Source organism: Cnephaeus nilssonii (assembly GCF_951640355.1).
Source record: "Cnephaeus nilssonii genome assembly, chromosome: 13".
NCBI lineage: Eukaryota > Metazoa > Chordata > Mammalia > Chiroptera > Vespertilionidae > Cnephaeus > Cnephaeus nilssonii.
The window spans coordinates 40429002-40444935 of record NC_137084.1 but is presented as its reverse complement, the minus strand read 5'-3'; the positions used below and the strand labels follow the sequence as shown (position 1 = coordinate 40444935).

The window sequence follows — 15934 nt, the reverse complement described above, 5'->3', positions numbered from 1 at the left end:
AATATATCCCCCTTCCCTAATATATACTAGAAACATATCTTGCTTATTTTCTGCATGAAATCTATAATAATTCAATTTTTATGTAATAGAAAGTGATATAGAATAGAGATTAAGAGTGTGTCCTCTAGAGACACTGTTCAAATCCAAGTTCTGGCTCCATCATTTACTAGCTGTGTAACCTTAGACACTTGACATTATTATTCTTTACTTTATTCATCTGTAAAATGGGTTTAATAATAGTACCTACCTGCCTGTCTGGTGTTGCTCATTGGTTGACGCTCACCAATGAGCCAGTAGGTCAGAGTTCGAGTCTAGATCAGGGCACATTTCTGCGTTGCTGCTTGATTCCCAGTAGGGGGCATGAAGGAGGCAACTGACTAATGATTCTCATTATTGATGGCTCTATCTCTCTCTCTCTTCCCCGCTCCCCTAACCTCTGAAATCAATAATAACATATTTTAAAAAATAATAATAGTACCTACCTTATAGGGTTCTTTTAAGAACTGAGTATATTAATATGCATAAGCTTAAAGAATAGTGTCTAATTCTTGGTGAGTGCTCTGTGTTAGCTTTTACTTCTATTTCTTATTTGTTTGTTTGAGGTCTGTTATCTCACTATTATTATATGCTCTTTAAGGCAGGAACCATATCTATCTTGTTCAATATTATATTCCTACCACCGAGCACAGTTTCTGACATATGAAAATTGTTCAGGAAATACTTATCAAATTAATGAACTGTAAAAGGCTACTTAATAAGTTGGGGAAAAGATTTATGCTAGATGATCAAGTTGAAAGGCAGGCTATAAAACATTATGTACAATATAATCTCAGTTTTGTAAAATATGTAAAAGGATACCATCATGGTATTAGCAGTGCCATCTGGGTAGTGGAACTATTGTTGATTTTTGTATTCTTATTTTATTTATCAATGTTATCTAAATATTTTTTAAATATTAAAACTTGTAAATTGACCCAGGTCCGGGTGAGGCTGCGCCCCTGGGTCCGGGAGAGGCCACGCGCCCCTGGGTCCGGGTGTAGCTGAATCCCAGGTCCAGGTGAGGCCGTGTGCCCCTGGATCCAGGTGAGGCTGGGTCCCAGGTCCGGGCGAGGCCGCGTGCCCCTGGGTCCGGGTGAGGCTGGATCCCGGGACCAGGTGAGGCCACGTGCACCTGGGTCCGGGTGAGGCCACTTGCCCCGGGGCCCGGGTGATGCTGGGTCCCAGGTCCGGGTGAGGCCGCGCGCCCCTGGGTCCGGGCGAGACCAAACCAGAGGGAGTCGGACCTGCATTACCACCATTTGTCCACCACCCAGAGCTGAAAAGTCAGTGCTGACATAAGGAACTGATGGACATTGAAATTGGGTCCCAAAAGAACTGTTGGTCCAGAAAGAAACTTAATACAACTGATTCATTTGCCTGTCAGCATAACTATTATTGCTCGTCTCACATTCGGTTCTTATAAGTATATTTCTAGTAACAAAGGATCTCACTCATCTAGGGGAAATGATGAACAACATAGACTGATGAACAAGAACAGACCCAGAAAGGAGGAGGCATCGATCAGACTGTCGGGCCTCAGAGGGAGGGTAGGGGAGGGTGGGGGTAGGGGGGAGAGATCAACCAAAGGACTTGTGTGCATGCATACAAGCCTAACCAATGGTTAAGGACAACAGGGGGGTGGGGTGGGGGAAGGGAATGGGGGGGATGAGGACAAATATGTGACACCTTAATCAATAAAGGAAAAAAAATTAAAATAAAATAAAATACTAAAAAAAAAACAAAAACGTAAATTGAGCAAACAAGTCAAGTTATGTTTTTAGGAAAGAAGAGATTTAACTATTAGAATAATGGGGGTTTTATGACTATCAAGGAAACATTTGGTTGTGGCATGAGAATCAATGAAAAATCTCTCTGAAATAAAGATCAAAATGTAACTGGTGACAGCACAGTTTCATTACAGCAATATCTAAACATAATTAAAATAATTTTACTCCAAATAACCAAAATAATGTTATGTATAAATAAAGCCAAATATGTAGAAGCTATATAAATAAACTAAATGGAAATATTTCCTATTTTAAAAGAAAAGACTGTCTCTGATACATTTCTCTAATGTTTCTCTAATTTTTAAATGTCAAGGAAAGCCACCTAAAATGTCATGTGTCCTTTTCTGAATTTTGACATCTATTATAAAGTGTATTCAGAAAAATCAACAAAATTAGACAATGGAGTTTTGCAAAGGAATAATGAGTCAAGCATTGATCTTTTATTAAATATTTCATTAAATATTTTATTAAATAATTGAAGAAGTTCAATACAGAGAACAGACTGATGGTTGCCAGAGGGGAGGGGTTGAGGGACTGGGTAAAAAAAAAGGTGAAGGAGTTAAAAACTGCAAATTGGTAGTCACAAAATAGTTCAGGGAGGTAAAGTATAGCACAGGGAATATAGTCAATAATAGTGTAATAACTATGTACAGTGCCAGACAGGTACTGAAAATACCAGAGGGACTGCTTTGTAAGGTACATGATTGTCTAACCTCTATACTGTACACTTGAAACTAACATAAAACAGTATTGAATGTAAACTGTCATTGAAAAAAATTAAAGAAAAAAAAACCAGCTAAATAAATAAAATAATGGAAGAAGTGTGGTAATAGTAGATTAACATTTTTAAAATAGAGATTTACTCATCTGAGGAACATGGTAACGAAGGTATTTCAGTCCAGTGTAGATAATTGCAAGAGTCAAGAGTGCAAAATTTCAATGAAATACCACAAACTCTGCCCCTTTCACTTTGTTCAAGTAAAGATTAAAGCATTAACCTCATTCAGTGCAGTGTTTAAGAGTGTGGGTTCTGGAAATAGATCATCTAATTTCAAATTCTGGCTCTACTATGCAGAAGCTATATAACTTTAAAAGACATGCACTTCTCCTCTTCCTATGCCTCAGTTTTCCTCATCTGATAAATATGGATAATAATATGACCTGCATTAAAGAACCATCGTGTGGCTTCAGATGTAAAAAGCTTGGAACAGCCTGGCAGGTTGGGCTCAATGGATAGAGCATCAGCCTGTGGACAGAGGGATCCCGGTTTCGATTCTGGTCCAGGGTACATGCTCGGGTTGCAGGCTCAAGCCCCACTGGGGGGTTTGCAGGAGGCCGCCAATTAATGATTTGCTCTCATCATTGATGTTTCTATCTCTCTCTCCCTCTCCTTTCCTCTCTGAAATCAATAAAAATATATTTTTAAAAAAAAGCTTGGAACAGAACCCAGCATGTAGGAAAACCTCAAAAAGTGTTAACTATTATTAAAATTAAATGTAATTAATGCAACCCTAAAATATCTATGGAAATGTGGAGATATATTTATAACATATATTAGAGAAATATCTAAAAAAAAAATAAAGAAAATAAAGAACACAGATGTCAAAAATTATTTTCCATTGTTTGGATAGTGCCTTTCTCTTAAAATGCCATACACCTACCTGGCTGGCTATCTGTAATACAAATCATCAGACTTCACTGGTTTTTTTTACTTTCTAGAAAACCTCTTTGTTTAAAGAAAGGGCACATTTTGTGAGGGTCCAGGCACCAGGCCAAATATGACCAGACCCTTTTTCTATTCCTCACCCACACTAAATCCTAGTGCGGTCATTCCAAGGAGCCGATATTTACTTGGAGCACTAAGAATCAGCACATGGGATGTCTCTGGAGGCCTTTTCTTTCAGTAACATCAGCCCACAGAAATCTCTCTTCCCAAACCCCAACAGTTTTTATTTTCACAAACACAATCTCCAGCCCTGTGATATGCTCTATTTGATTCATATCTACGTGGTCTCCTCAACTACTTTCTCATTCAGTTGCTCATTTCCTCACTCCCCATTCAATGTTGTCTCAGTGAATGATTTACTAATTGTGTTCCTATGCACCAAACCCTATGTTAGCTGCTAATGGGGAACAGTGACTGTGCCTGCCCCTGGAACCTCCTCCTCCTGGAAGTTCCCCACCTTCACCATGGAACAGGGCCATGGGGCTGATGAGTTCAGTCGCTGATGAGGCTATAGCAAGGATTCTCACCATCTCATCAACTATAGAGGGCTCTCAAAAGGATATGGACAAAAAATGAGTCCACTTCCCAGGACTTTTAGACGCAAATTCCCACTTTCCTTCATATGAAACCTTATGCTTCTCTTTCCCATAGATAGATGAGAACAGCAACATTTATTTCCCTTCCCTCCCCCCCCTTTTTTTTTCTCATACCTAACTGATTTTCCCAGGATGGAAATTAGATATCGTGCATGCACATCTTCTCCACTCAGAGGCAGCCCCAGAGCACTACTTGGCTTGTTACTTTCAGGAAACAGAGAGGCAAGACTTTTATCTTTGTTTCCCCAGCACCATCTTAAACTACAGTTCCTTTGATCTGGATAAGAACTTTCCCACTGATGAGGAGCAAAGTGGGTGATAAAGGGGTTCTGAAATTTGGTGCTCCTCCTAGAGATTGAACCCTAAAATAGTGTACCCAAAAGTTCTTTTTGTCTCCAAGCTAAAAAGTAAAGAGAGTTTGGTCCAAGTATCCTGAGTTCCAGGCAGAAGTTCTGTTTTTCCCAGTCCCTGAAAGGACCTCCAACACTGAGTCTCTATTGTTGGAGGTAGTCATAGAGCCCTAAACTACCAAGAATGTTAGGAGCCCTATGTTTAAACACACCACGGCCACTTGTACCATAGTGGTGTCCTCTACCAAAGACACTTTTCTTTCCCTGACTTAATTTTTTTAAAGGTTTATACTCCCATTTCTGTGGTAAATCTCTAACAAACTGTGTTGTGTGTGTGTGTGTGTGTGTGTGTGTGTGTGCTTATACACGTGAACATAGGCATGCCTGTGTGAAAGTGTATTTACCTGTGAATATGCACTGCGTGTTGGGACATTTCTCCATAGTGTGCTTCCAGTGTGAGTCCATGGGCACATTCATGTGTATGGGGACTGGAAGGCATGATTTACTCGCTTGATTTATGAATTGTAACACTTTCACCCTAGAAGTACATGGGCAACAGGAAGCATTTGAATGTAAATTAAAATTTAGCCCAAGATTCCTTGGGCCCTTCCCATGTGTGACATACATCCTACCCCAGTGCCTTTGTATATAATGACTCTTCTGCTGGAATACTCCTCTCCCCTCTCAAATCTTTACCTACTTCATTCTTATTTTCCAGGTAGTAGCTTAGAGCATATACTCACAGCAGTCTTCTCTGTCTCCCAGAATAGATCAAACCTATTATGCTATTTCACACTCCCCTTCTCTTTCTTCATAGCATTTATCATAGTTTGTAATTACAAATGAGCACTCTTCAATTATTCCCAATTTGAATAGTTCCTGCTACCAGATGATAAACTCATGAGGGCAGGATCATATTTCTTACTCATATTGAATTTCTAATAGTGAATGCTAAGGCCAGGATAGGTATTCAATTTCAGAGCTAGAAGTTACAAGAAAGACAAAATCCAGGGCACACATAGCCTGTGTCGATGACAGCAACTCCCTGAATCTGGTCACTAGGGACGATAACTTTGTAAACCTGGCGAGATGGAAGATGCTTAGCCACAATCCTGCTCTATCTCTGTCCACTCAGGGATCAGCATTGAACTCAGAAAATGAGAGCCACCCATGGGATAGTCTTCAGCAGCAATAAAAATAAGAAACGGTGCCCACTTTCACTCTTCAGACTGGTGGTAGAGGCACCAAAGAACAGAGTACATGGTGGCAGCTCCTACAGGACACAAAATTTGAGGCACCTCTGGAAGGACACCAAGAAAAATGCCTCAGCTCTCCCTGCTCTATTTTCCATGCCTCTGAATGTTTTAGCTTCAAACATTCAGTTTCCCTTCATGCCCTCATATCCATACAGACATAGCTCTAATCATCACCTCTGTTCCACATGTTCCCCTTTTCTCAGTGCCCACAAAGAATCAGACTCAGGCAGCAGCTGGAGATTGGATGTAATTGCATCTCAAGACAAGCATTTGCAGAGCTCACACCGGGGCCCCATCATTGTGCAGTGGCAGGGATGGTTGGGTCACTCAAAGCACCCCCACCCTGTTTGTGGCCCTCTTTCTTCCACATTGACTCTGGAATGATATTGTCTCCGCAGTAAAGGGCATAATAGTAAATTAAGTTCATAGTGCGGCTGCATTCAATAATGGGGGGAGTGGGGCGGGGAATATGGGGAAAAGGGCACAGAGGAAAAGATACAGTCTGAACTTGGGCTCCTAGGACTGCCTCAGCTTCTCTACCGCAGCATCCACATCACCTCCCGTGGCAATGAGGGCCTGGAGGTTGGCTTCGGGATTCAGAAAGCCCATGGCCCGCAGTTGCTCTAGCTGCACCCGGAAGTGAGTCTCGGGCTGCAGCTGCTGGGAATTGGTACCGGCCAGGGCTTGCAGTATCTGGAGGATGGGACTGGAATGGAGGCCTAGCTCCACAGAACCCTGTTCTGGGGAAACCTCAGGAGCTGGGGCTGGTGGAGGAGCCTCAGACATAAGGGTGCCCTCTCCAGGCTCTGCCTCTCCTGCCATATTTCCCAGCCCTGCTAGGCAAGGCATGAACCAGAGTAGGAGGTGAGGTGCCTCAGTTGCTAGGACCTGCAGACCCTGCTCAATCTGAAGTAGGGCACGCATGGCACGAGGGTTTGCCATAGCTGCCTGAAGATGCAGCAGCAAGGGCAGCTGCCGGCGTATCTCATCCTGTAATTGTGGGGCCTGATTCATGCTATCTGGTCGCAGAGATCTTGAATAAGCTGATGGTGGCATCCAGGAATGATCAGGGATTCCAGAGGTAGCTACCATTGGGGACGGTGGTGAAGGACCAAATGGGGCCCTGTTGGCAGCAACCCCCAGCCCTGAGATAAGATCAGGCATGCTGGTGCTGTGACCAGTGGAGCCATTCCCTGAACGATCTTGGCTTCCGTTTTGTCTAGGACTACTGTCTGTGGGGTATCTCAAGAATGCTGGGCAAGAGGATTTGCCTTTGATTGCTACTGACTCCTTGGGGCGTGGATGGCCTGACTCAGGTTTCTGGGATGAAGTTGGGGGAACTCGAGATGAGGTTGGGGGAACTCGGTTTCCTGGTGGCGGTGCCTCTTGGCTTGGATTGAGGGTGGATGCAGTCCCCTGCAGGTAGGTTCCCAGGGACAGAGGGGTCTCATGTAATTGTTGGAGGTAGTCATAGAGCCCTAAACTACCAAGAATGTTAGGAGCCCTATTTCTAATTTCAGATATGTCCTGGTCCCCAGGCCACCTGCCCCGCCTGCCACCTGAGCTTCCATTTGTGGAAGCCCAGGGATTGGGAAGAGGGTCACAGTTCTCCATCCTTGAAGGTTGGCTGTTGTTAGTGGTAGCATTAGCAGTAGTGGTAGCGGCAAAGGGATTGCCACCAAACTGCTCCTGTACCGCATTAAGCATTGGGTCCATAATATCTGTGTACATAGTCCGAAGCACATTGTAGCCACCGGGGATGCTCTCCAGGTTACTGAGCGCCCGGTCCTGGCTACGCATCATCTCTTGCATCATGGCAGGGTTGCGTAGAAACTCCAGTGTCTGCCGCATGATTTCAGGATTGTTGAGAATATGCCCAATCTCAGGGTTGTGCTGGATCAGCTGCTGCATATGGGGGTTGTCATGAACCAGCTGACGCACCAGGCCTGTGTTGGACAGCAGACCCTGGATGAAAGGCTCATCAATGATCTGAGCCACAAATTCAGGCACAGATACATTCTGCCACATCAGTGAGCTTGGCTGGTCGGGGAAACTACCAGAAGTCAGGCCCAGCCCACTGAGGCCTGTGAGGACACCTAAGCTAAAGGTGGATGGCCCGTCTGTTGGGAAAATGGAGCTTGGCTGAGGGAGCAATCCAGGGGCTGGACTAGGGACTGAAGCATCTGGAGAGTCAGTGCCCATGGTACGGCGCTGCATCTTGATGACCAGGTGGACAGTGAGGCCATCTCTCACTCCACACTGTGCCAGTGAGTCAGGATCCTTGAGGATTTTGCCAGCAAAGATTAAGACCAGCTGATCAGGGTGAGCCTTAAAGCGCTGAGATATCTCTTTCTTCAGCTGCTGGATGGTGCAAGTGTCTATAACTGAGAAATCCTCCTTGTCCTTGGGTGTCTTCACTGTCACTTTGATGAGGTGGGGATTCTGGACTGGTGCTGGACAGCCCTGTGGCAGGGCCTCTCCGCTTTTGGCCATGGGGGGCAGCAGAAGGCCCAGGTCTGTGGGGACACAGCTGGTGGATGGGAATGGGAGACCAAGATCATCTTTTGGAGCAGTGGAAAAATTAGGAAAGTGAGCAGAAAGAGGACCTGGGATGTCAAGGTGGGAAAACTAGAGGGTCCACATAGAAGGGTCAATGAGGTCTCTGGGGTAGGATGCTTTGGGAGGGTTATGGGTTTGAGAGATGTTGGTATCAGGGAAGGAACACCTGAAGACATGGGAAAGAGTGCTACAATGGATGAGTAACTGGGCAAGGAAAAAGGATCCAATTTGGGGAATACATACCAATCAGCTGTGACCCCGTCCTTCCTCTTATACAGGGCTCCAAACCGCCCTCATCTTGCTGAACAGCCACCCCTGAAGCTTTCTGGGCTGGAACCCACTCTATCAGCTCACCTCTGTGACCTCACCACTGACATCACAGCCTCATAAAATGGAGTTTGAGATTTCTCCAAGGTACGGATCCCTGGGAACTGTTTCTCCCAACCTTTAACTTTTCCATTTCCTTATCTCAATTACCCTTTTCATAGTGAGGGACCTTAATTGATCCTCTTTCTGAGTCCAAGAGTCCTGATTCCACATGTGCTGGTATGTGGCATGTGGAGACTCACTTGGATTGAACAACTAAGAAAGACTCCTCAATCCTCTGTGTCCCCATAAAGACTCAAATTCAGCTAATCCCCAGTCAACCTTCTTCCTGGCATTGTATGTTCCAGTCATTTCTCTGATTCAACATTAGCTACAAATTATTTATATATTTTCAAAGTATTGACTTTCTGATAGGCAGAAGATAAAATATGAGAAGGGAAAAATCATTATTACCCTACAGAAGAACTCAAAGAATTGACTGGCTACTTATTGAGATTAGGGGGGGGAAAAAAGGAGGAAATATGATTGTTACACAGAAAATTAAATAAAAGTTCAGTTTTACCTATATCTAAGAAATCTATTTTATATACAAGTGCAAATGTAGGGAGGTAATTCAATATCATGAATCTAGAGTTCATCCACATTGACAAAGTATTTAGAATCATAAGCTTTGTTTATCTAGGAAAAGGGATAGAGGTAAAAAGACTGACTTATAGGCCTACAATATTTAGAAGTCTGGAAGATTAAGTGAATTCAACAAAGGATATTTAGAAGAAATAAGACATTAAGTCAAAAAAAGCAGAGAGAGATAAAGTGAAGAGTTTCAAAAAGTAGAGAGTAACCAAAGGTGTCAAATGATCCTGGTGAATCAGTGGAAGGAGAACTGAGAAGTGATACTGGATTTGATAAGAGAAAATTAGGACCATGATGAAACAAGTTTTGGAAAAGTGGTGGGTACAGGAAACCTGTTGGACTGGGTTTAAAAGCAAATGAATTTTTTTAAAAAGTGGATCTAATAAAAACATTGTAAATAAGAAAAAAAGGATGGTGGCTGTAGGGAATGTGACAATAAAGGATTTTTATTCTTAAGATTAGAATATTACATCATATTTTTATTTTGATGGAGGCAATACAATGAGAACAAAATGAAGCATGAGAAAGAGAAAATAATTTCAAGAATAAATTGTCAAGTAGATAAATGGAGAGTTTGATTTAAGAGCATGGACAGTTTATTCAATACAACAGGATGAAGAGCAGAGTATATGAGTACAGAAGCAAATTCGATGGTCGATTTAGTGATGGACACAGGTGTAAGTCAGTTCTGATCACTTTTGTCTTCTTGTTGAAATGAGCAAATAATAAGATAGTGTATTGATTAAGGGCATTGGCTTCGAAGTTTGGTTCCCCAGACCAGTAGCATCAGCATCAACTGAGGCTCTACTCTAGATCTACTGAATCAGAACCTCTTGGAATGGAGCTCAGAAATTCATGTTTTGACACACTCTCCAAGTTATACTAATGTAGATTCTGGAGTAATATTGGAGTAGAAAAATGTTGAAGTATCACTAACAGACCAATTAAGACCTTTGGTAATACTAGAGGCCCCAAGCATGAATTTGTGCAAGGGGTAGGGTCCCTAAGCCTGGCCAGAGATCAGGGCCAATCAGGGCTGTCTTGCTCAGTCCCGATCGATTGGGGACTGCAGGATGGAGGGAGGGATAGGAGGGGGAGGGACCACTGGAGGTTGGCCACTGGCGGGGGTGGGGGGAGGAACCGGCCAGGGGGAGGGACCATGGGAGGTTAGCCAGCCATGGGAGGTTGGCTGTGGGAGCACACTGACCACCAGGGGCAGTTCCTGCATTGAGTGTCTGCCTCCTGGTGGTCAGTGCTTATCATAGCAACTGGTCGACCGGTCATTCCAGTCGTTCTGGTTGTTCGATCATAATGGTTGCTTAGGCTTTTATATATATAGATACTTAGATGACATTAGTCAGCACAGTTGTCTGCTTTCCTTTGCCTACACAGAGATTAGGCAGAGTTGGATAGACCATGGTAAGTTTGGTAGGTGAGTGCTATGCCAGAATAATCATTGACAGATTTAGACTAGTTTTGAAGCTACAGAATTGTGGTCAGAAAGCAAAAGATAATGCAAGAAGGACATCTATCCCACTTAGAGTCCTTAGGGAATAAAACAAGCAACCAGCACTGCTGGAGAAGCATTGTCCTCAGTGGACAGCCAGAATTCCATTTTTAGACTTGGAAAACTCTCACCACCTCCACCACTCCCACCCTAAATTCAGACACTAGTATCTTTAACTTGCTTTATCACAAAAACAACTAGCAGTGGTTTTTGTTTGTTTGTGTGTTATTGTTTTTTTAATATTTTTATTTATTTCAGAGAGGAAGGAAAAGGGAGAAAGAGTGAAATATCAGTGATGAGAGAGAATCATTGATCCATTGCCCCTGCATTCCCCACACTGGATATTGCCCCACACTGGGGATCCAGTCCTCAATCCGGGCACATGCTGTGACCAGGAATTGAACCGTGATCTCCTGGTTCATAGGTTGCCACTCAACAACTGAGCCACACCAGCCGGGTGTGGTTTTCATAGTAAAATCCAAAGTCCTCACCAGACCTAAAAATCTCTTCATGACTTCTCTGATGTCATTCCCCGACCCCATTTTCTTATTCACTCCAGCTACATGATCTCTTTATTATTCTTTAAACACTAGGACACTCCTACTTGATGGTTTTTATTTTTATTATACAGCCTTCTCTACCTGGAACATACTTCTCCCAGGGAATTGCATGTTTAAGTCTTGATGTTTTCTGACTCCTGCTCAACTGTCATCTTTACAGTGAGTCATGTCTTGATTATTCCCTACATAGAACAGCTTAACATGCTTCATTTCTCTTCAGAGCATGTATCACCACCTAACATGTCTATAAGTTGAATACTGTATCATCACAAAAGAAAATAAACTCCATAAGTAATGAATCTTTGTTTTGTCATTGCTATTTCTTCAATGCCTAAAACAATAGTTGACTTACTCAGTTATGGCAAGAGCTTGTTAAATAATTTAATAATTGAGTAGTTGAACTACAGTTGTTTCCATACCAGTTGACTGAGATACTCTTGGTGAGACAGGAAAAGAAGGGTCCGACTGGCGTGGCTCAGTGGTTGAGTGTTGACTTATGAACCAGGAGGTCACAGTTCCATCCTCAGTCAGGAAACAAGCCCAGGTTGTGACTTGATCCCCAGTGGGTTGTATGCAGGAGGCAGCCAAACAATGATTCTCTCTCATCATTGATGTTTCTATCTCTCCTCCTCCCTTCCTCTCTGAAATCAATAAAAATATATTAAAAAATAAAAAAGAAGGAGATGGAACCTTCGCTAACCATAGAAAATGCAAGCGGCAAAAATTAGATATGCTGAAGATGATGTTGAAAAATGTCGTGTCACAGGGGAGCCCGGGCTTTTTTAGGTGGAAAGTGAGTGAGGCTGGCAGCAGCTGTATCTCTCTGGGCTAAAGAGAGAATGAAAACAGTTCAGCAAAGCCCTATGATTGTAAAAATGGCAGTTAGTAAGAGACTTCTAGGAGGATAAATACTCAATAAAACCTGGCTGAAATGTAGACTTTTCTTACGCTGGGCCACCAGTCCTTTCTTTTTCCACTTTGAAATTTGAACAATTTGGATTTGAGAAACTAAGAAAGTCTTTATGACTAAATATATGAGTCTATCTGTAGTGTTTTCCCCTTTTGTATGTTTCGCCTTCCTTATCTGTGAGTTTATGTGTCTCCAGGAATTTGTGTGTATCTGTATATGCACATGCCTGTGCATATCTGTGTATTGAGTTTGTACCTATATATGTGAATCTTCAGCTATGTGAACCTGTGAACGTGTACATATTTGTCTGAGGCTACATAGGAATGTTCTTGGGTATGTGAGCATGGTGTGATATCTGTGCATGTGGTTTTATGTGTGCAACTATGATTGCCTATATTAAGATAGGTGTGATGTGTGTTTATATATGTAGGTAAGTGAGACTGAGATGTCACACATAGATAGGTATCTTTTTTTGTTTGTTGTTGTTAATCCTCACCAGAGCATATTTTAGAGACAACAGAAGGGAGGGAGGGAGAAGGAGAGGGAGAGAGAGACAGAGAGAAATATTGATTGGTTGCCTCCCTCACGCTTCCTGACTGGGGCCTGGGATCAAATTTGCAACCCATGTACTTCCCTTGATGGAATCTAACCACTGAGAAACATTGACCAGGGCCAGATTTATGCCTTTTTTGTGAAGGAAACAAAGTCAAATTCAGATGGGTGCAAATGGGTATAGCCATTTTATTGACACATATTCCAGCCATGGCTAATGGTCAATTATTAGGTAGAGGAAGTATTGGTTGCTTTCTCCTACTCCAAGACTTCTCCAACTAACTGATGAGGTGATCAAATGGATCAGCAGTCAGGTAACAAGGAAACAAGAAGGCATGGTGGGATCTCTTGAGCTTGCAAATAGCAGCACTTCAGTGGCAATTAGAGCCTGCAGATTGGTGTGGTGATTCTCAAATTTCATGGCCTGAAGATATTCCAGTTGCTTGCTGAATTTCAGGGGCTTATAGAAGGTGGGCAGCATCTTCAGCTAGAGATTGTAGCTTCTGCATGGCTGCTCCAGATTTGTGGCAGCACTCAGGCCCTTTGGGATAAGCCACATCTGGCATATCCCAGGCCCAGAGCACTGTGTCAGGGTAGCTGCAGCTGGGAGCAAGAAGATAGCCAAAGCCTCAGTGGTAAAGTGTAATTCAGGGCAGAAGAATAGGAGCCTCGGTGACCAGCAGCTGCAGACCATGCTCAATCTGCAATATTGCTTGTGATGCCTTAGGGTTGGCTAGGGCTATAAGCATGTCAGAAAGATGCATCTGCTGCAGGAAGGTGAGCAGCTGCTGCCTCCACTGTTCATTCAGTTGGGACATATTCATGAACATCATCTGGACTGCCAGGTAAGGGTTCTTCAAAAGAAATTGAATCATTCTTTTTATGATCTGGGGAAAATGTGTCTGCTCTTCCAACAGCTGGAGATCATCCTCTAACATTTGGTCAGACCTATTTAGAGAGATGGTGGTATCTTTACCTTCTGTCTGAGGTTGCTGAGTGAGCTCTATGTGAGGTAAGGCTGGCACCCAAGCTGGCTGCTGAATGTCCCAGGTATGGCTCTGGCCCTTGGTGAAGTTAGTGGCAGTATTGGCCCTAAAATTTTGATTCACTTTGTTGGGGGTAGCATTTGCTGAGGTAATTGAAGATAAGCCACAAGAACTAGTATAGATGTCTTGGGTTATAGGGAATTGTGGAATCTGGCCCTGCCTTTCATGTGATGATGGTCAAGATGGGGGTGAGAATTGGACTTGTTCTTGCACTTGTCCCTTCAGGAGAGCTGTGAAAGAGTTGCCTCCAAAGGGATCTTGTGAGCTATTGGGTATTTGGTCATTGGAATTAGCATAGGTCTGACCTAGTGTATTGTCTCCACCTGTGATTGATGTGTACCTAGTTGTGACTGAGGGTTCAGTAGATGCTCAAGATTCTGTGAAGGTTGCTGGATCTGCATGATCTCTTGAATCAATGCAAGATTCCTGGTCAGCTCCAGCATCTGCCATAGGCTCTCAGAATCGTCACGGATGTGTGAGACTTCTGGGTTCTGCAGCATCAATTGTTGCATTTCTGGAATGAACTGTCTCATGAGGTCCATGGTGAACAGATGCCACTGGATGCTAGGATTCTCCAGCATCTGTGCTATATACTCGGGATCACCCACTTCTGGGTCTTGGGTATGCATCTGGGTTGCATCAGGCTCCACATAGAGGGCTGCTTCCACTAGAGTGTGATTCATACCAGCAGGCATGTATGCCCCACTGCTTTTTTCTTTGGTGTTTCTGTCCCTGTGACAGGGCTCATTGCTCAGCAGGTTCTGGGAAGAATGAACCAAGGATCTGGAACTCCGTTTAGACTTGATGACCAAGTGGATGGTGTGGCCATCTAGGATGTCTTTCTGGCTCAGTGTGTCATGGTCTTTGAGAATATGGCCCATGAAGACCAGCACTAGTTGATCCATTTGTCATTTAAAAAGAGCTGATAGCTTCTCCTTGGACTGCCTCACCGAGGTGTCATTAGCTATCATAAAGTCTTGCTTGCCTGGTGTCTTCAGTGTCACTTGAATGATACTTAAAGAGATGTTCTTGTTGGAAGGCAGACCTGAAGGATGCCCAGGCTGGGCCATCCTAGATGTTTGAGAGATGACATGTGGCATGGACCTTATTGGGAAGGCAGATGGAGAGCAGGTGGAAGCAGGGGCAGGATGGGTGAGGAAAGATCGCTGGCCTCTGTCTCAGATGTTATGTTCTCAGGCCGCAGGCTAGTTTCCTTATTACCCCAAAAGGGATGAGTGATCAGGCTGGGGCCACCTATTTTGCGATGTTCTATCCCCACCCCAGTTCTCTAAATGTGTCCCAGCTGAGGTCTGTTGTGGCTACTGATTCATACTTGGTGCAAGATAGGCTAACTAAAGATGATTCATTCCAGGGTTGCCCCTCCCTTCCCCCACCCACCAAGAGCATAACTTCTTTAGAAAAGGCGTATTGTGATGTTAACCCTGGCCTCATAGTCTCTGCCAGGACTAACTGGGAAAGGGGGGCATATTTAGGGATTCCAGGTCTACATAATGAAATAAAATAAGAAAATTATTAAAAATACTAGAGGCCTGGTGCACGAAAATTTGTGCACTCGGGGGTCCCTCAGCCTGGCCTGCGCCCTCTCACAGTCCAGGAGCCCTCAGGGGATTTTCGACTGTGGCTTAGGCCCACTCCCCTGTGGCCGCCTCTATGGAAGGCGTGGAGCCAGGACTGGGACTGCGCCGCTGCCTCTCCTGCCACCTCTGTGGAAGGGAGGGGTGGGTGCCAGGACCAGGCCCATACTGCCCTCTCTGCAGAAGGGGGGGTGCCGGAACCACCATAGCTGGTCTGGCAGCACAGGCTCACAGGCCCTGCCCCCCGCCCACTGGTTGTTTCAGCAGGTGGTTCCAGAAGGTCGGTCCACTGTCTGTTCTAATTAGCATATTAGCTCTTTATTTTTTTTAATATATTTTATTGATTTTTTATAGAGAGGAAGGGAGAGGAATAGAGAGTTAGAAACATCGATGAGAGAGAAACATCAATCAGCTGCCTCCTGCACACCCCTACTGGGGACGTACCCGCAACCAAGGTACGTGCCCTTGACTGGAATCAAACCTGGGACCCT

At 43.9% G+C, this 15934-nt stretch overlaps 2 protein-coding genes across 2 annotated transcripts; both read right to left on the bottom strand.

The window, feature by feature from the left end:
• Positions 1-6270: 6270 nt before the first annotated feature.
• Positions 6271-8315, bottom strand: UBQLN3 (ubiquilin 3; the record flags this gene model as incomplete). The annotated part of the gene is given in 2 exon segments (XM_079788335.1): positions 6271-8291; positions 8294-8315. Coding segments are annotated over 2 exon segments (2043 nt in total).
• Positions 8316-13449: 5134 nt separating this feature from the next.
• On the bottom strand, positions 13450-14948 carry UBQLNL (ubiquilin like; the record flags this gene model as incomplete). Its single annotated transcript, XM_079788340.1, is given in 4 exon segments — positions 13450-14025; positions 14029-14186; positions 14189-14756; positions 14760-14948. Coding segments are annotated over 4 exon segments (1491 nt in total).
• Between the last annotated feature and the right edge of the window lie 986 nt (positions 14949-15934).